At 44.1% G+C, this 20,965-nt stretch overlaps 1 protein-coding gene across 1 annotated transcript in view; it reads right to left on the bottom strand.

Moving 5' to 3' along the window:
• LOC311102682 (protein Daple-like) overlaps positions 1-20,965 on the bottom strand; it is a 103,401-nt gene that overhangs the window by 3,610 nt on the left and 78,826 nt on the right. The window contains exons 23-31 of the mRNA XM_084144053.1: positions 18,649-18,792; positions 17,831-18,017; positions 17,388-17,533; positions 17,165-17,254; positions 16,132-16,397; positions 13,810-14,019; positions 4,370-4,435; positions 4,156-4,224; positions 3,685-3,938 (exon numbers count right to left, since the gene is read on the bottom strand). Coding sequence (XP_084000179.1) covers positions 3,685-3,938; positions 4,156-4,224; positions 4,370-4,435; positions 13,810-14,019; positions 16,132-16,397; positions 17,165-17,254; positions 17,388-17,533; positions 17,831-18,017; positions 18,649-18,792 — 1,432 coding nt within the window. The remainder of the gene's footprint in view (positions 1-3,684; positions 3,939-4,155; positions 4,225-4,369; positions 4,436-13,809; positions 14,020-16,131; positions 16,398-17,164; positions 17,255-17,387; positions 17,534-17,830; positions 18,018-18,648; positions 18,793-20,965) is intronic.

Genomic DNA, 20,965 nt, shown 5'->3' with positions numbered 1-20,965 from the left:
TAACACCATTGCTCAGGTATCAATCAATACAGCACTTTGGGATGTTGGTAAATGGGAGTCTTTAGGCATCAACAGCTCTCAATCAAATTTAGTTGTAAAAGGTTTAGAGGCAAAAACGTTGTGTCTTAATTAGTTTTACAGTATTTTAATTGGTTAGTCAGGATCAGAGGGGCACAAAACAATCAGATTGGTCTCTGCATTCAGAGAGATAGAAAGAGAGCAAGGCGTTGAAATCTCTCTCTCTCAAGGGGCTTTACTGGCATGGGAAACACATGTTTACATTGCCAAAGCAAGTGAAATAGATAAACAAAAGTGAAATAAACAATCAAAAATGAACAGTAAACATTACTCACAAAAGTTCCAAAAGAATAAAGACATTTCAAATGTGAAATTATATATATATATATATATATATATATATATATATATATATATATACAGTGTTGTAACGATAGTTAAAGTACAAAAGGGAAAATAAATAAATATGGGTTGTATTTACAATGGTGTTTGTTCTTCACTGATTGTCCTTTTTTTTTGTGGCAACAGGTCAAATCTTGATGCTGTGATTGCACACTGTGGTATTTCTGTGTAATCTGGGGGAAATATGAGTCTCTAATATGGTCATACATTTGGCAGGAGTTTAGGTAGTGCGGCTCAATTTCCACCTCATTTTGTGGGCAGTGTGCACATACAGTGCCTTCGGAAAGTATTCAGACCCCTTGACTTTTTCCACATATTGTTATGTTACAGCTTTATTCTAAAATTGATAAAAAATAAATACATCCTCAGCAATCTACACACAATACCCCATAATGACAAAGCGAAAACAGGTTAGAATTTTTTTTTTATGTATTAAAAGTAAAAAACAGAAATACCTTATTTAAGTATTCAGACCGTTTGCTATGAGACTCGAAGTTGAGCTCAGGTGCATCCTGTTTCCATTGATCATCCTTGAGATGTTTCTACAACTTGATTGGAGTCCACCTGTGGTAAATTCAATTGATTGGACATGATTTGGAAAGGCACACACCCGTCTAGATAAGGTCCCACAGTTGACAGTGCATGTCAGAGCAAAAACCAAGCAATGAGGTGGAAGGAATTGTCCGTAGAGCTCCGAGACAGGATTGTGTCGAGGCACAGATCTGGGGAAGAGTACGAAAACATTTCTGCACCATTGACGGTCCCCAAGAAAACAGTGGCCTCCATCATTCTTAAATGGAAGTAGTTTGAAACCACCAAGACTCTTCCGAGAGCTGGCCGCCCGGCCAAACTGAGCAATCGGGGGAGAAGGGCCTTGGTCAGGGAGGTGACCAAGAACCAGATGGTCACTCTGACAGAGCTCCAGATTTCCTCTGTGGAGATGGGAGACCCTTCCAGAAGGACAACCATCTCTGCAGCACTCCACCAATCAGTCCTTTATGGTAGTGGCCAGATGGAAGCCACTCTTCAGTAAAAGGCACATGACAGCCCGCTTAGAGTTTGCCAAAAGGCAACTGAAGACTCTCAGACCATGAAAAACAAGATTCTCTGTTCTGATGAAACCAAGATTGAACTCTTTGGCCTGAATGCCAAGCGTCACGTCTGGAGCAAATCTGGCACATCCCTACGGTGAGGCATTGTGGTGGCAGCGTCATACTGTTGGGATGTTTTTCAGCAGCGGGGACTGGGAGACTAGTCAGGATCGAGGGAAAGATGAACGGAACAAAGTACAGAGATCCTTGATGAAAACCTGCTCCAGGACCTCAGACTGGGGCAAAGATTCACCTTCAACAGGACAACGACCCTAAGCACGCAGCCAAGACAACACAGGAGTGGCTTCGGGACAAGTCTCTGAATGTCCTTGAGTGGCCCAGCCAGAGCCCGGACTTAAACCCAATCTAACATCTCTGGAGAGACATGAAAATAGCTGTGCAGAGACGCTCCCCATCCAACCTGACGGAGCTTGAGAAGATCTGCAGAGAAGAATGGGAGAAACTCCCCAAATACAGGTGTGCCAAGCTTGTAGCATCATACCCAAGAAGAATCAAGGCTGTAATCACTGCCAAAGGTGCTTTAACAAAGTACTGAGTAAAGGGTCTGAGTACTTATGTAAATGTGATACTTCAGTTTTTTATGTCTAAACCTGTTTTTGCTTTGTTGTTATGGGGTATTGTGTGTAGATTGATGAGGGAAAAAAAACATTTTAATCCATTCTAGAATAAGGCTGTAACGTAACAAAATGAGGAAAAAGTCAAGGGGTCTGAATACTTTCCGAAGGCACTGTAGCCGGTCTTCTCTTGAGAGCCAGGTCTGCCTACGGCGGCCTTTCTCAATAGCAAGGCTATGCTCACAGTCTGTACATAGTCAAAGCTTTCCTTACATCTTGGGTCAGTCACAGTGGTCAGGTATTCTGCCACTGTGTACTCTCTGTTGAGGGCAAAATAGCATTCTAGTTTGCTCTGTAATTTTGTTAATTCTTTCCAATGTGTCAAGTAATTATCTTTTTGTTTTCTCATGATTTGTTTCATCTTTCTGTAGGTGATGGCTTTGTTATGGAAGGTTTGGGAATCGCTTCCTTTTAGAATTTAATGGCTCTTTTCTGGATTTTGATAATTACCAGTTATTGGCCTAACTCTGCTCTGCATGCATTATTTGGTGTTTTACATTGTACACAGAGGATATTTTTGCAGAATTCTGCATGCAGTCTCAATTTGGTGTTTGTCCCATTTTGTGAATTCTTGGTTGGTGAGCGGACCCCAGACCTCACAACCATAAAGGGCAATGGGTTCTATAACTGATTTCTAGCCAGATCCTAATTGGTATGTCAAATTTTATATTCCTTTTGATGGCATAGAAGTATTGTTTTAGTGATTCACCATAGTGAAAGCGTAGGCTCAGGTTTTCTGAGTCTATGTTTTTGGTTGGATAGGTTTCGCAATTTCTTTCTTAGGTTTTTGCATTCTTCACAAACCATTTGTCATTGTTGTTAATTTTCTTAGGTTGTCTGCTTGAAATTGTTTGATTTGATAGGGAAGCTGAGCGGTCAAATATACCGTTTAGGTTTTCTACTGCCAAGTTTACACCTTCACTATTACAGTAAAACATTTTGTCCAGAAAGTTGTCTAAAAGGGATTTTGATTAATTTAGTAGAGTGAGTTCGGTCTGCTCTATACCAAATTAGCATACCCCCTGAGTCCCTTCCCTGTTTCACACCTGCTCTCTGTAAACTAGAGGCCAACCAGTGGGTCCATCTCCTCTATACCATGTTTCTTGTGTATTTGCAGACGTAAAACAAACTTAGTTCAGACCATTCATATTTTAGAGGCTCTTTTTGGGAGATAGTCTAGGTTGGCTGAATTATTTAACTAAATGATCACACATAATATAAACATGAGAATTGGCCATAAGAAGCCACAACGCCTTCATCCATTTCCGTATGACACTGTATGCTTATAGTGGCTGGTGAAATGTAACCACCCAGAATATATGTGTCATATAAAACTACTGGCTATATCCACAACGCCATTCATACCAAACCCTCCATACATCACTTCATGGCATAGTATGTGCCAGTTCTTACAGTGGTTGATGAATATGTTTAGCCATACTAAGCTAGTACCCCCACATTCCAAACCCTTCATCCATCTCCCCATGCCACGTCATCTCTCTATGCTTACAGTGGGTGGCGCGTGTGTCAATGCTTACAGTGGGTGGTGAGAGGGTGTTGCTCTCCTCCAGGAACTCTTCCAAGGTGACCATCTCGCTGCCAGGGGAGGAGGTCCGGTGGTGGGCAGGCCGGGGTGCACTCCTCTGGACCGGGGTGTGGGTGTGTGTGTGGGTGTCGTAAGGGACCGTGGAGCTCCGGGGGAGGGACAGGGAGTGGGACACGTCGTGACTAAGGCCCACTACGTCATCACTGGACAGACTAGCAGAACGGTCCTGCAGGCGCTCCAGGGAATCTGGATGGACAGAGGTAGAGATAGACAACTGCTGAAAATGACTTAATTAAGTCCGTATTTGGGGATAGTACCAGAAAGCAGGGTAAAATAGTGGTTGGAGATATGCTTAGGGTAACATACAGTCTGGTATAGAAAGCAAAGATTGTTAAAAATAAAAGAACATCTATTGAATATGTGGTTTGCAGGGTTTGCAGATAGGAATAGATGTTGGTTGTACCTTTGCAGTTGACAGGGGAGTTGCTGCTGGAGGTGTTGCGACTGAGCTCAGCAGAGCCTGGTCGATAACCTGCAGAGAAAGAGATGGAGGGGACTTCATTTTCACTATGGCTCAGGGATGGAAAGAACGAATAAGAATAAAGAGAGTGAGCAAGAAAGAATGTGATAGGGATACAGAGCAGTCTGAACATTTATTGATCATCCAGGTGCTTTACCTGCGTTTCCATGGACAAACAGGGCGTCAGGGGAGTGAACCCGAGAGTCGTCCTCATAGATGAAACCTGCAGAGGACACAGAGAGGAAAGGGGGAAGTGAGAGTTACTCATTCACGTCATCACACATTTATAGAGCGTTAAACGTACGTGTTATGAGTCATTGGTCTTAACAGACGTGTCCCCACATCATTGCACCAACGTCTCTTATTAACTGTTCCTGTCCCAAATTACAACTGAAACTGTGCACACTAAAAGGTCAGGAGTGTAAAGGGCGATTAAGGGGACATTTCTAAGCTGTAGGAAAAAAACTAAAACATGTTTACACAAAGTAGGAAGTGAGACGCCTGTTTTTCAAGTATAGTTCATAAATTAAAAGATGTTCATTTGACATAAGCATAACCATAAGCTTATGTCTCTCCACACGCTTCAACCTTATATGACAGCCTGTAGATAAACTATGAATACAGTGGCTTGCCAAAGTATTCAACCCCTTTGCATTTTTCCTATTTTGTTGCCTTACAACCTGGAATTAAAATAGATTTTTGGGGGGGTTTGTATCATTTGATTTGCACAACATGCCTACCACTTTGAAGATGCAAAATACATTTATTTTGTGAAACAAACAAGAAATAAGACAAAAACTGAAAACTTGAGCGTGCATAACTATTCACCCCCCACCCCCCACATCCCCACATCTAGCCACTTGGATTTTTGCCCATTCTTCAAGGCAAAACTGCTCCAGCTTCTTCAAGTTGGATGGGTTCCACTGGTGTACAGCAATATTTAAGTCATACCACAGATTCTCAATTGGATTGAGGTCGGGGCTTTGACTAGGCCATTCCAAGACATTTAAATGTTTCCCCTTTTTTTTATTTTTTTTATTTTTTTATTTCACCTTTATTTAACCAGGTAAACCAGTTGAGAACAAGTTCTCATTTACAACTGCGACCTGGCCAAGATAAAGCAAAGCAGTGCGATAAAAACAACAACACAGAGTTACATATGGGGTAAAACAAAACAAAGTCAAAAATACAACAGAAATACAATTAATATACAGTGTGCAAATTTAGCAAGTTATGGAGGTAAGGCAATAAAATAGGCTATAGTGCAAAATAATTACAATTTAGTATTAACACTGGAATGATGTGCAAGAGATGATGTGCAAATAGAGATACTGGGGTACAAATGAGCAAAATAAATAACAATATAGGGATGAGGTAGTTGGGTGGGCTAATTTCAGATGGGCTGTGTACAGGTGCAGTGATCGGTAAGGTGCTCTGACAACTGATGCTTAAAGTTAGTGAGGGAGATAAGTGTCTCCAGCTTCAGAGATTTTTGCAATTTGTTCCAGTCATTGGCAGCAGAGAACTGGAAGGAATTGCAGCCAAAGGAGGTGTTGGCTTTGGGGATGACCAGTGAGATATACCCGCTGGAGCGCAGACTACGGGTGGGTGTTGCTACGGTGACCAATGAGCTAAGATAAGGCGGGGATTTGCCTAGCAGTGATTTATAGATGGCCTGGAGCCAGTGGGTTTGGCGACGAATATGTAGTGAGGACCAGCCAACAAGAGCGTAAAGGTCACAGTGGTGGGTATTATATGGGGCTTTGGAGACAAAACGGATGGCACTGTGATAGACAACATCCAATTTGCTGAGTAGAGTGTTGGAGGCTATTTTGTAAATGACATCGCCGAAGTCAAGGATCGGTAGGATAGTCAGTTTTACGAGGGCATGTTTGGCAGCATGAGTGAAGGAGGCTTTGTTGCGAAATAGGAAACCGATTCTAGATTTAACTTTGGATTGGAGATTCTTAATGTGAGTCTGGAAGGAGAGTTTACAGTCTAACCAGACACCTAGATATTTGTAGTTGTCCACATACTCTAGGTCAGACCCGTCTAGAGTAGTGATTCTAGTCGGGTGGGCGGGTGCAAGCAGCGTTCGGTTGAAGAGCATGCATTTAGTTTTACTAGTGTTTAAGAGCAGTTGGAGGCTACTGAAGGAGTGTTGTATGGAATTGAAGCTCGTTTGGAGGTTTGTTAACACAGTGTCCAATGAAGGGCCAGATGTATACAAAATGGTGTCGTCTGCGTAGAGGTGGATCTGAGAGTCACCAGCAGCAAGAGCGACGTCATTGATATACACAGAGAAAAGAGTTGGCCCAAGAATTGAACCCTGTGGCACCCCCATAGAGACTGCCATAGGTCCAGACAACAGGCCCTCCGATTTGACACATTGAACTCTATCTGAGAAGTAGTTGGTGAACCAGGCGAGGCAGTCATTTGAGAAACCAAGGCTATTTAGTCTGCCAATAAGAATGCGGTGGTTGACAGAGTCGAAAGCCTTGGCCAGGTCAATGAAAACGGCTGCACAGTACTGTCTATTATCGATCGCGGTTATAATATCATTTAGGACCTTGAGCGTGGCTGAAGTGCACCCATGACCAGCTCGGAAACCGGATTGCATAGCGGAGAAGGTACGGTGGGATTCGAAATGGTCGGTGATCTGTTTGTTGACTTGGCTTTCAAAAACTTTTGAAAGGCAGGGCAGGATGGATATGGGTCTGTAACAGTTTGGATCTAGAGTGTCACCCCCTTTGAAGAGGGGGATGACCGCGGCAGCTTTCCAATCTCTGGGGTTCTCAGACGTTACGAAAGAGAGGTTGAACAGGCTAGTAATAGGGGTTGCGACAATTTCGGCGGCTAGTTTTAGAAAGAAAGGGTCCAGATTGTCTAGCCCAGATGATTTGTAGGGGTCCAGATTTTGCAGCTCTTTTAGAACATCAGCTGTCTGGATTTGTGTGAAGGAGAAGCGGGGGGGGGCATGGGCAAGTTGCAGCGGAGGGTGCAGAGCTGGTGGCTGGGGTAGTGGTAGCCAGGTGGAAAGCATGGCCAGCCGTAGCAAAATGCTTGTTGAAATTCTCGATTATTGTAGATTTATCGGTGGTGATAGTGTTTCCTAGCCTCAGTGCAGTGGGCAGCTGGGAGGAAGTGCTCTTATTTTCCATGGACTTTACAGTGTCCCACAACTTTTTGGAGTTAGTGCTACAGGATGCAAATTTCTGTTTGAAAAAGTTAGCCTTTGCTTTCCTAACTGCTTGTGTATATTGGTTCCTAACTTCCCTTTAAAGTTGCATATCGCGGGGGCTATTTGATGCTAATGCAGTACGCCACAGGATGTTTTTGTGCTGGTCAAGGGCAGTCAAGTCTGAGGAGAACCAGGGGCTATATCTGTTTTTAGTTCTGTATTTTTTGAATGGGGCATGTCTATTTAAGATTGAGAGGAAATTACTTTTAAAGAACAACCAGGCATCCTCTACTGACGGAATGAGATCTATATCCATCCAGGATACCTGGGCCAGGTCAATTAGGAAGGCCTGCTCGCTGAAGTGTTTTTGGGAGCGTTTGACAGTGATGAGGGGTGGTCGTTTGACCGCGGACCCGTTACGGACGCAGGCAATAAGGCAGTGATCGCTGAGATCCTGGTTGAAGACAGCGGAGGTGTATTTAGAGGGTAAGTTAGTCAGGATGATATCTATGAGGGTACCCATGTTTACGGATTTAGGGTTGTACCTGGTAGGTTCGTTGATAATTTGTGTGAGATTGAGGGCATCTAGTTTAGATTGTAGGATGGCCGGGGTGTTAAGCATATCCCAATTTAGGTCACCAAGCAGTACGAACTCTGAGGATAGATGGGGGGCAATCAATTCACATATGGTGTCCAGGGCACAGCTGGGGGCTGAGGGGGGTCTGTAGCAAGCGGCAACAGTGAGAGATTTATTTCTGGAAAGGTGGATTTTTAGAAGTAGAAGCTCAAACTGTTTGGGCACAGACCTGGATAGTATGATGGAGCTCTGCAGGCTATCTCTACAGTAGATTGCAACTCCACCCCCTTTGGCAGTTCTATCTAGACGGAAAATGTTATAGTTGGGGATGGAAATTTCAGAATTTTTGGTGGCCTTCCTAAGCCAGGATTCAGACACTGCTAGAACATCAGGGTTGGCGGAGTGTGCTAACGCAGTGAATAACTCAAACTTAGGAAGGAGGCTTCTGATATTTATGTGCAGAAAACCAAGACTTTTACGGTTACAGAAGTCAACAAATGATAGCTCCTGGGGAGTAGGAGTGATACTGGGGGCTGCAGGGCCTGGGTTAGCCTCTACATCACCAGAGGAACAGAGGAGGACTAGAATAAGGATACGACTAAAGGCTTTAAGAACTGGTCTTCTAGTGCGTTGGGTACATAGAATAAAGGGGGCAGTTCTCCGGGCGTTGTAGAAAAGATTCAGGGCATTATGTACAGAAAAGGATATGGAAGGATATGAGTACAGTTCAGGTAACCCTAAGCGTTGGGTAACAATGAAAGAGATAGCGTCATTGGAGGCATCGATTGAGCCGGTCTCGGCGTGTATGGGGGGAGGAACAAAGGAACTATATGAGGCAGTTTGAGAGGGACTAGGGGTTCTACATTGAAATTGTATAATAAGAACTAACCCAAACAGCAATAGGCAAGGCATAATTGACATGGGAGAGAGGCATAAAGCGGTCACATGTGTTATTAGAGAGAGCTAAGACACAACTGGAAATAGCGATAACGTTTGGGCTAAGACTAAACAGAATAAACAGGACAGAGTACCGTGTAAAGCAGGGGTGTCAAACTCATTCCATGGAGGGCCTAGTGTCTGCAGGTTTTTGGTTTTTCCTTTCAATTAAGCCCTAGACAACCAGGTGTGGGGAGTTCCTTACTAATTAGTGACCTTAATTCATCAATCAAGGACAAGGGAGGAGTGAAAACCCGCAGCCACTAGGCCCTCCGTGGAATGAGTTTGACACATGTGGTGTAAAGGAACAGTCCAGCAGGCATCAGCTGTGCAGCTGAGTGATCATAAGGTCCAGTGAACAGCAATATGTGAGTCCGAGAGCAGTTCAAATTGGTGCTTCAGCACAGCTAGCAGGGAGCACAGTTGTGGTTTGCGTGTGCTAGCGGGCCGGGGCTGGCAGATGGATCTTCGTGGTCGTCGCAACGGGAAGCCTGTTGAAACCACATCAGACTATTTCGTCGGCAAACCAGTCGTGTTGGATCGGCGGGGCTCAGTGTCAACACTAGGAGGTCCCGTCCGGTTGACAGAGAGGTAGATAGCCGGGAGATGGGCCTGAGGCTAGCTCAAGGCTAACTGGTGCTTGCTATAGGGCAATGGTAATGGTAATCAGCCAACAACAGGTTGCAGCTAGCTAGCTGGTTGTGATGATCCGGCGCTAGGGTCCAGTGATTCCGGCAGAAAGTCCAATAAGCTCTGGGTCGATAGCACGCTGGGTCGATAGCATTGCCCCTTAAACCACTCGAGTGTTGCTTTAGCAGTATGCTTAGGGTCATTGTCCTGCTGGAAGGTGAACCTCTGCCCCAGTCTCAAATCTCTGGAAGACTGAAACAGGTTTCCCAAAAGAATTTCCCTGTATTTAGCGCCATTCATCATTCCTTCAATTCTGACCAGTTTCCCCAGTCCCTGCCGATGAAAAGCATCCCCACAGCATGATGCTGCCACCACCATGCTTCACTGTGGGGTGTCCTCGGGGTGATGAGAGATGTTGGGATAGCGCCAGAAATACTGTTTTCCTTGATGGCCAAAAAGCTCAATTTTAGTCTCATCTGACCAGAGTACCTTCTTCCATATGTTTGGGGAGTCTCCCACATGCCTTTTGGCAAACACCAAAACTCTTTGCTTATTTTTTTCTTTAAGCAATGGCTTTTTTCTTGCTACTCTTCCGTAAAGCCCAGCTCTGTGGAGTGTATGGCTTAAAGTGGTCCTATGGACAGATACTCCAATCTCCGCTGTGGAGCTTTGCAGCTCCTTCAGGGTTATCTTTGGTCTCTTTGTTGCCTCTCTGTTTAATGCCCTCCATGCCTGGTCTGTGAGTTTTGGTGGGCGGCCCTCTCTTGGCAGGTTTGTTGTGGTGCCAAATTCTTCCCATTTTTTAATAATGGATTTAAATGGTGCTCCGTGGGAGTTTCAGATATTTTTTTATAACCCAACCCTGATCTGTACTTCTCCACAACTTTGTCCCTGACCTGTTTGGAGAGCTCCTTGGTCTTCATGGTGCTGCTTGCTTGGTGGTGCCCCTTGCTTAGTGGTGTGGCAGACTCTGGGGCCTTTCAGAACAGGTGTAAATATACTGAGATCATGTGACACTTAAATAAAGTCCACCTGTGTTTAATCTAACTAATTATGTGACTTCTGAAGGTAATTGGTAGCACCAGATTTTATTTAGGGGCTTCATAGCAAAGGGGGTGAATACATACAGTTGAAGTGGGAAGTTTACATACACTTAGGTTGGAGTCAATAAAACTTGTTTTTCAGCCACTACACACATTTCTTGTTAACAAACTATAGTTTTGGCAAGTCGGTTAGGACATCTACTTTGTGCATGACACAAGTAATTTTTCCAACAATTGTTTACAGACAGATTATTTCACTTATAATTCACTGTATCACAATTCCAGTGGGTCAGAAGTTTACATACACTAAGTTGACTGTGCCTTTAAACAGCTTGGAAAATTCCAGGAAATTATGTCACGGCTTTAGAAGCTTCTGATAGGCTAATTGACATAATTTGAGTCAATTGGAGGTGTACCTGTGGATGTATTTCAAGGCCTACCTAACTCAGTGCCTCTTTGCTTGACATCATGGGAAAATCTAAAGAAATCAGCCAAGACCTCAGAAAATAAATGGTAGACTTCCACAAGTCTGGTTCATCCTTGGGAGCAATTTCCAAACACCTGAAGGTACCACGTTCATCTGTACAAACAATAGTATGCAAGTATAAACACCATGGGACCACGCAGCCGTCATACCGCTCAGGAAGGATACACGTTCTGTCTCCTAGAGATGAACGTACTTTGGTGCAAAAGGTGCAAATCAATCCCAGAACAACAGCAAAGGACCTTGTGAAGATGGTGAAGGAACAGGTACAAAAGTATCTATATCCACAGTGAAACGAGTCCTATATCGACATAACCTGAAAGGCTGCTCAGCAAGGAAGAAGCCACTGCTCCAAAACTGCCATAAAAAAGCCAGACTACAGTTTGCATCTGCACATGGGGACAAAGATCGTACTTTTTGGAGAAATGTCCTCTGGTCTGATGAAACAAAAATAGAACTGTTTGGCCATAATGACCATCGTTATGTTTGGAGGAAAAAGGGGGATGCTTGCAAGCCGAAGAACACCATCCCAACCGTGAAACACGGGGGTGGCAGCATCATGCTGTGGGGATGCTTTGCTACAGGAGGGACTGGTGCACTTCACAAAATAGATGGCATCATGAGCTAGGAACATTATGTGGATATTGAAGCAACATCTCAAGACATCAGTCAGGACGTTAAGGCTTGGTCGCAAATGGGTCTTCCAAATGGACAATAACCCCAAGCATACTTCCAAAGTTGTGCCAAAATGGCTTAAGGACCACAAAGTCAAGGTATTGGAGTGGCCATCACAAAGCCTTGACCTCAATCCTATAGAACATTTGAGGGCAGAACTGAAAAAGCGTGTGCGAGCAAGGAGGCCTACAAACCTGACTCAGTTACACCAGCTCTGTCAGGAGGAATGGGCCAAAATTCACCCAACTTATTGTGGGAAGCATGTGGAAGGCTACCCGAAACGTTTGACCCAAGTTAAACAATTTAAAGGCAATGCTACCAAATACTAATTGAGTATGTAAACTTCTGACCCACTGGGAATGTGATGAAAGAAATAAAAGCTGAAATAAATCATTCTCTACTATTATTCTGACATTTCACATTCTTAAAATAAAGTGGTGATCCTAACTGACCTAAGACGGGGAATTTTTACTAGGATTAAATGTCAGGAATTGTGAAAAACTGAAGAATAGGACTGAAGCAATGTCTGAGACCCCCCTACTTGATAAATACCACACTGTGTGTGTGTGCGTGTGTGTGTGTGTGTGTGTGTGTGTGTGTGTGTGTGTGTGTGATCCCTCAGAGAGATACACCAACCACTAGGCCTACCAACTCCCCATTCAGTGTGAATGGAACAGCAGGCTGAAAGAGGCAATCCTGCCACCATGGTAACCCTGAAATTATGTTGCCAGCTTTTGATTTACTAGTAATTTTGCATGCTGAACAACCCCAGGCAATATCAGTAGCCTAGTGCGTAGGCTAGCGCACTGTGCGTAGGCTAGCGCACTGCCCAACGAGCGGTAGGCCTGTTTCTGATCTGGCATCACCTTCAGCATTCAAAGGACTTTTAAACTGCTTTTTACTAGGATTAAATGTCAGAAATTGTGAAAAACTGAGTTTAAATGTATTTGGCTAAGGTGTATGTAAACTTCCGACTTCAACTGTGTATGCACGCACCAGTTTTCTGTTATTTATTTTTTATAATTTTTTGAAACAAGTTATTTTTTCATTTCACTTCACCAATTTGGGCTATTTTGTGTATGTCCATTACATGAAATCCAAATAAAAATCTATTGAAATTACAGGTTGTAATGCAACAAAATAGGAAAAACATCAAGGGGGATGAATACTTTTGCAAGGCACTGTAATCCACTTAGTGTCTACATACTGAATCCAAATGTTGCTCCTGTATAATATAATGTAGAAACTGGCTCTGCAAGATGATGTAGCCTAGAGCCACAAGGCTCCTTCCTGTAAGTGTTTGTGTATCTATTCCCCAGTTGATGGAACAAGGTTCTGAGATTCGACCAGAAGGTTTCATGGAAAGTAAACAAACTTTCCATTAGACCGTGACTGTGATTATTGACTGAGGACGGCAGAATTATTCCATAAGAAAGCACTGAACACTGATGGTCTGCCAGATTTTTCAGGACTGCGTAAACAATGCATTCTGGGGGATTAGAGATTTAAGTCACCTGTTTGGTGTTATTCTAGAACACTTGCTAGGTTTCCATCCAATTGGCAACAGATTGTCATGTGAATATTCAAAAAAGATGCGCATTTCCATCAAACGGACTTGTTGCAGATAAAATGCTGTGCGTGATTACGTAGTGCACATAACAATCACTTTTGCGATGAAGTTTCCATGTACCGAATAACATTTATTTAACCCTTATTTTTACCAGGTAAGTTGACTAAGAACACATTCTCATTCACAGCAACGACCTGGGGAATAGTTACAGGAAGGAAGAGGGGGGATTAAAGCAGAAGTTCAATGTGTTTCAATCGCATTTTCACTCTCTCAATGGTTTTGTCACAAAATTGGTTGCGGTAAAATTGCGAACTTGCCCAATCTGCAACAAAACTGTGGCTGGAAACTTGGTTAATGACTTTAAGTAGAGACTGAAGCAAATTGGTTTCATGACATAGAAAGGACATACTGCAGGCCAATACTAAGTCATGGTCACATTGAAGATGGCGGTCACATTGAAGATGGCAGGCAGATAATGCATGGGCATTGGGCCTACTGTACCTTTGGCCCTGCGTCCAGGCCTGGAGCTGGAGTTGGGTATCAGGCCTGAGGTGGAGGTGTGGTTGGCGGGGGTGGAGTGAGCAGCAGCCCCCCCTAGCTCCACACCTCTCCGTCTGGCATACAGCTCCTCAGCGCCGTTCACACTATCACTTCTGCCCCCTGGAGTACGGAACAGCTCCCTGCCTCTGGCCACTCCACTGTCGTTTAGTGCTAGGGAAACAATGACAGAGAAGTTAGTACCTAATGGTAACACATCCGTCCAAACAAACAAACACCAATCTGGACACAGCAGAGGCAGGTGAGCTGGAGGCTGCTGGACAGTGGACACAGCTAGGCAGGTAGACAACAACTTTGTTAGAGCAGAGAAGGGTAACCGTCAGCAAAAGCTTTCTAAGGAAACAAGTTGACTTCTGGCCTTTGGCATGTTTGCTACGGTACACCAATATACAGTAGTCTCATAATTACCACTTCTTCAGTCAGACCTTTCCAAATGGCAAGGTACGTACACCAATGGTTTCCAGATGCATTTTGGACCTACCAATGTTGCTATCCGATTATAGTCTTTCGATCAATTTTAGTTATTCAGGCTAAACCTTGGCCTGCTAAGACAGAATAGAACACTGAATGTTCTACTTCAACATTCTACAGGAAGTGAGCCTTTAGGGAGGGTCTGGTCCTGTACCCTAGGCTGATTCCCTTCCCTGCTCCCTCTCTCCCTCAGTCAAGCATGGGATTGGTCATTGATGCAAACAGCACCGTGTTAGTAGCTCCAATAGAACAGTTATTCTCTATTTTAGCACAGCCATTGTCATTAACGTAGGCTGAGCGAGGGGATAACAAGAATGGTGTGGAGGGAAAAGAGATGGATAGTGATTGTAAAAAAGCATGGCAGAGAGTGACAGACAGCACACAAGAGTACAGGATATGGACTAAAGGAAGATAGTGGTGTGTGTTTGGGTGTGAGACAAGGAGAGTCAGGGAGAGTATAGTGCTAGCTGGAGGCAGTCATTATCAGCAATGCAACACAGGCTAACACTTAACATGGAACAACACAGCACAGAGAGCAGGTGCACACAGGCATCCTAAACACTCAATCACTCCCTAAGTGGCATTTCTATCACCCTGGGGGGGGAAAAAGCACAAATCCTTTGAACAGCAGTAAATATTGCAGATTGCCTCTTCAAGTAGTTCTCCTCTCAACATCCCTCCATCCATGTGGAACATGGGATTGATACCGTCTGCCAGACTAAGAGACACAGCAGACAGAGTAACTGCCTTTATTGGGCTGGTAGGCATCGCTCTTCACAGTTGCCCACTTTACATTATTAAACATATCAGGTGACACACAGATATATCGCATTCTCACAGAAGGAGGCAAAGCTGCTGGCTGGCTGGTTGCAGTAAGGGAGGGCTCCAATCCAAAACAAGGCTACTTACTGCAGGGTCTACCCAGAGTCTAGAGTGGAGTACCTGGTGAGAGGCTGTAGGCCTCAAACTAGCCTGTTCAGTTCAGAGTTCAGTCCCTGTGTGTGTGTGTGTGTGTGTGTGTGTGTGTGTGTGTTGTGATGGGAGGAAAGCTTGATAAGTGTGTGTATTAAGACGTCTGTTTTCTGTAAGGAAATAATGACAGAGGGCCAAAAAGTAAAGATGTTACAGATAAAAGAAGGGGGTAAATAAAGAGGACTGCGTGAAGATGATGAAGATGGTGGTGTTAGAACTGTCCAATGATGGGCTGGAGGGGCTCGGTGCTGCAGGTGGGGATGTCAGAGGAGGACCAGAAGCGAAGGCGTCTAGAGAGAGAACGTTGTGAGGGAGGCGTCTTGGGAACCTTCTCCTGGCTCCTAGTCCTCAGATAGCCAAACCGCTTGGCTGCTGTGACAGGGGGTATTGCTGGCAGGACTGTTGGTACTGGTGGCAGGGCTGAGGCTAGGAATGGGGGTACTGAACGGGAGGGGGTTATGTTATACATAAATGACAAAGAGAAGAGGGAGAAAGAGATTGAGTGAGTGATTGAGTGAAAGAAAGAAAGAGTAGTTAACTGCATGCATTATATAAATCAACAGGGTCCGAAATAGCCCAACAAAGACGACGAGATAAAGTATTAAAATGTTTAGTCATGCAATAGATCCCCATTGAACTAGTAGAGAATGAAGAACAGATGTAAAAAACAAAGGCAAGATGAGCTTTAGGGGGAAGACATTTTAGATTTTGTGTAGCTAGCCTACAGCTCCCTCTTGTGGAAAAAAGAGGACTTGTAGAACTGTATGGCCAGGACAACTTCCATTACCCTGGATGAGTAGACATCCCCTGTGTCTGTCTTACCTCTGCTGGAGTGGGTGGGGGTGAGGGCAGGGAAGTGTCCCTGTCCATGGTGGTTCTCCTCCAGAGAGTGGTTCCATACAGAGTCCAGGCTGAGGTGGGACTGGCGGGGGGGCAGTGGAGGGGGAGGCATGTCAGGGAAGTCCAGGGTGGGAAGTTCGGGCAGGGGAATGTCTGGGGTGCTCCGCACCCTCTCCCTGGAGCTGTCCTGTCTGTTCTTTGGCTTGATGAGTTTGGCCAGAGCCTTGGCCCTGGCCCAATTGTTCCTCCTGACAGACAGACACAGACAGGAAATCACAGTTACACTCTGGGGGCCCTAGCACCAGTAATTTCACCCCTATGTCTAAATGTAATACTTGTTTTAAATAAATAATTTTGACAGTTAGGCTTTTTCATTTCCACATGTAGCAAGAGAAGTGTTTATGTTGTCCAATCTATATGGTAGTAGGTGACTCAGACTGACAATAGTTGTCATGCATCTAATTAGCCTATTTCTCAGCCTCCTCATCTAATTGGCTTTCAAGTTCAAAAAAGTTTGGTGAATCAGGTTGGACTTGGATGGAGAGTGAGTGAGTTGTTCAAGATGGATAAACAAAAAGGCCAGACCAAGTGGTGCACAAAAACCGCAGCAAAAAAGCTTTATCTGATCAAGCTTGTTTCAAAACCCCCCCTTCTGTGAATACTGGTAAGCCTACGAGTGATGAGACTGATAGAGGCTAGACTGCATTGTCTGCATAATGAAACAATCCCTAGTAAGCTATTGTTTTGACGGTGGACTAATTGTATTATTTGGCATTAATAGACAGGTTTTATGCAGCGCAAACTTTCTATCCAAGCTGCGAGAGAGTGCGAGGACAGCTAAGGTAGGCTATAGGCATACAGGACAATTGTATATAAAAAATATTTTAAAAAATCACTTACTGATTAGTATGCTGTTGTGGGGTGGGGCTAGGGCTTGCTAATGCATCCATTTGTCATCCTATCCATAGTTCATTGACTTAGCTACATTAGAAAGTCAAAATGTAACAGTACTAACTTTTTAGGGGCTGGATCATAATACTTGTACTGATCCATGATCTTCTCCTCCAGTTTCTCCTTCTGCCTCCGGAGCGAGTTCAACTTGTCACTGGAAACACAGGAGTAGTTCGATTTATTTATGACATTCAATTAATCAAAATTACTTTCCTCTATATACCCACATGTGCATGCACACACAAGCATGTGATCATGACCGCGCACACACCTACACACGCACTTACATGTACTGTTTCTGCTCTTCGTGGTAGAGCTCCTTGCTCTCCATGGTTCTCTCCAGCAGGGTCTGGTTCTGTTGGCTCAACATCTGGATCTGACTCAGTAGGTGGTGGTTCTCCTCCTCCAGGTTCCCCTTCAGACGTGTCAGCAGCTGGAGACAGAACACATAGAGACACCCTGTTGCTAAGACTGCAGCATTTACGTGTCACTACAATTCAATTGCATTATATCTAACTTTAGAAATGCACTAAACATTTAATATGGTTTAAGTCAATTAGCAGTTAGTGAGACTGACCCAGATTAAGTTGTATATTAAAGATTAGGACACATATTAAACCTAATCCTGGACAAAACAGCACTTTCAAGTCTCTAAAGCATAAAAGCACTTTCAAGTCCTGTGAATGTGCAGTAGCTCATTGCAGTCCTTGAGTGTCAGTGGTCTGTGTACCTCACAGTGGTTGTCCAGCTTGGTCATGGAGATGTCCAGACCCTGGTGCTGCTCCTTCATTGAGTCGTATCTGGCCTGCCAGCAGTTCACCTCCAGCTGAGCTCTGTTCAGACTAGTCTTCAGCTCCTTGGTCTGCACCTGCAGCCTGTCATACTCTGCACGCAGTTGGGAGTGAGTCTGGGTCAACCTACAGGGGGTGTGTAGAGACATTATGAAGAGACATATGAGGACCTGGTGCTTTGCAAAATAAATCACTCTTCAAAAGCCTAATTTTAGGGTCAGCTCATCAGTTTTGTAGTTAATTTTGTTCGATTTTTGCTGAGAATTGAGTTCAGCCATATAGAATTTTTCTGCCCATTCACTGACGTTTTCCACTTGGCAACAACAGCTTTATCTGATTGTAGTGTTAAAAAAACATGGCAGTGTATGTAAATGGAAAAGATAAGGAGAAAGTCAGCCATTACAGTATTTAACCACCAGAGGGTACCAGTGTCAGGCTGTTCTCTACCAGTGTTACCGCTGCACTCATTTTTTCCAGAGGAAACACTGTTCTCTACATTTTTGACATTTGAGTCATTTAGCACACTCTTATTCAGGGCGACTTAGAGGAGCAATTAGAGTTACGTGCCTTGCTCAAGGGCAAATTGACAGACTTTTCACCTAGCCGGCTCGGGGATTCAAACCAGTGACCTTTCAGTTACTGGCCCAACGCTCTTAACCACTAAGCTACCTACATTCTCTCCCATATGGTGCCGTTTGTAAAGCTGGAGTTAGTAGGTGTGGTTGTATAGAGGTGCTGCTGTGCTGACTGAGCTCACCTGTCCACCTCCCCCCTCAGACTCTGCTTCTCCCTCAGAATCAGGGCATTTTTGTGAATCTCTTCTCCCAGACTCTCCCGTTCCTTCTGGAGGGTGGACTCCACTGCCTCCATGGCATCTTTCTGCTTCAGCAGCACTATGTACCTGCACAGACAGAGACAAAGACACAGAGACTGGGTTAAAGACAGATCCTCCTCAGAAGTCACATAAACAGATATATGGCGCCTAGTTAACTGTCCCCAGGTTTTGTGTTGTGTTACATCTAAAATAGGCCATGGCGATCCCATCCCTTATAGAATCCTATTGATCACCAAAACACCTAACCTCTCTTTACACTCAAGAAAGAAACAACAATAGCGATGTTAGGTTGGACAAGAGTTGGTTGGAAAAGTCATGAGATATTGAGCGCCTGAGACGTGGTAGTGGTGTGTTCTAAGAGCTGACATGATAATAATATAATATAATATGCCATTTAGCAGACGCTTTTATCCAAAGCGACTTACAGTCATGTGTGCATACAGTGGGGAAAAAAAGTATTTAGTCAGCCACCAATTGTGCAAGTTCTCCCACTTAAAAAGATGAGAGAGGCCTGTAATTTTCATCATAGGTACATGTCAACTATGACAGACAAAAGGAGAAAATTTTTTCCAGAAAATCACATTGTAGGATTTTAAATTAATTTATTTGCAAATGATGGTGGAAAATAAGTATTTGGTCAATAACAAAAGTTTCTCAATACTTTGTTATATACCCTTTGTTGGCAATGACACAGGTCAAACGTTTTCTGTAAGTCTTCACAAGGTTTTCACACACTGTTGCTGGTATTTTGGCCCATTCCTCCATGCAGATCTCCTCTAGAGCAGTGATGTTTTGGGGCTGTCGCTGGGCAACACGGACTTTCAACTCCCTCCAAAGATTTTCTATGGGGTTGAGATCTGGAGACTGGCTAGGCCACTCTGGGACCTTGAAATGCTTCTTACGAAGCCACTCCTTCGTTGCCCGGGCGGTGTGTTTGGGATCATTGTCATGCTGAAAGACCCAGCCACGTTTCATCTTCAATGCCCTTGCTGATGGAAGGAGGTTTTCACTCAAAATCTCACGATACATGGCCCCATTCATTATTTCCTTTACACGGATCAGTCGTCCTGGTCCCTTTGCAGAAAAACAGCCCCAAAGCATGATGTTTCCACCCCCATGCTTCACAGTAGGTATGGTGTTCTTTGGATGCAACTCTGCATTCTTTGTCCTCCAAACACGACGAGTTGAGTTTTTCCCAAAAAGTTCTATTTTGGTTTCATCTGACCATATGACATTCTCCCAATCCTCTTCTGGATCATCCAAATGCACTCTAGCAAACTTCAGACGGGCCTGGACATGTACTGGCTTAAGCAGGGGGACACGTCTGACACTGCAGGATTTGAGTCCCTGGCGGCGTAGTGTGTTACTGATGGTAGGCTTTGTTACTTTGGTCCCAGCTCTCTGCAGGTCATTCACTAGGTCCCCCCGTGTGGTTCTGGGATTTTTGCTCACCGTTCTTGTGATCATTTTGACCCCACGGGGTGAGATCTTGCGTGGAGCCCCAGATCGAGGGAGATTATCAGTGGTCTTGTATGTCTTCCATTTCCTAATAATTGCTCCCACAGTTGATTTCTTCAAACCAAGCTGCTTACCTATTTCAGATTCAGTCTTCCCAGCCTGGTGCAGGTCTACAATTTTGTTTCTGGTGTCCTTTGACAGCTCGTTGGTCTTGGCCATAGTGGAGTTTGGAGTGTGACTGTTTGAGGTTGTGGACAGGTGTCTTTTATACTGATAACAAGTTCAAACAGGTGCCATTAATACAGGTAACGAGTGGAGGACAGAGGAGCCTCTTAAAGAAGAAGTTACAGGTCTGTGAGAGCCAGAAATCTTGCTTGTTTGTAGGTGACCAAATACTTATTTTCCACCATAATTTGCAAATAAATTCATTAAAAATCCTACAATGTGATTTTCTGGATTTTTTTTCCTCAATTTGTCTGTCATAGTTGACGTGTACCTATGATGAAAATTACAGGCCTCTCTCATCTTTTTAAGTGGGAGAACATGCACAATTGGTGGCTGACTAAATACTTTTTTCCCCCACTGTACATTTTTACGTATGTGTGGTCCCGGGGATCGAACCCACTACCCTGTCATTACAAGCGCCGTGCTCTACCAATTGAGCTACAGAGGACCACAGACCTTGGCTATCCCATCAGGGTCGTTTAATTCATTTTCACCAAATGAAAAAGGAAAACACTGACCGAAACAGGGAGGGACTACCTTCATCTGTCCACAACAA

Source organism: Coregonus lavaretus, assembly GCF_964263955.1.
Source record: "Coregonus lavaretus genome assembly, chromosome: 27".
Lineage (NCBI taxonomy): Eukaryota > Metazoa > Chordata > Actinopteri > Salmoniformes > Salmonidae > Coregonus > Coregonus lavaretus.
This window is presented reverse-complemented; position numbering and strand designations above follow the sequence as displayed.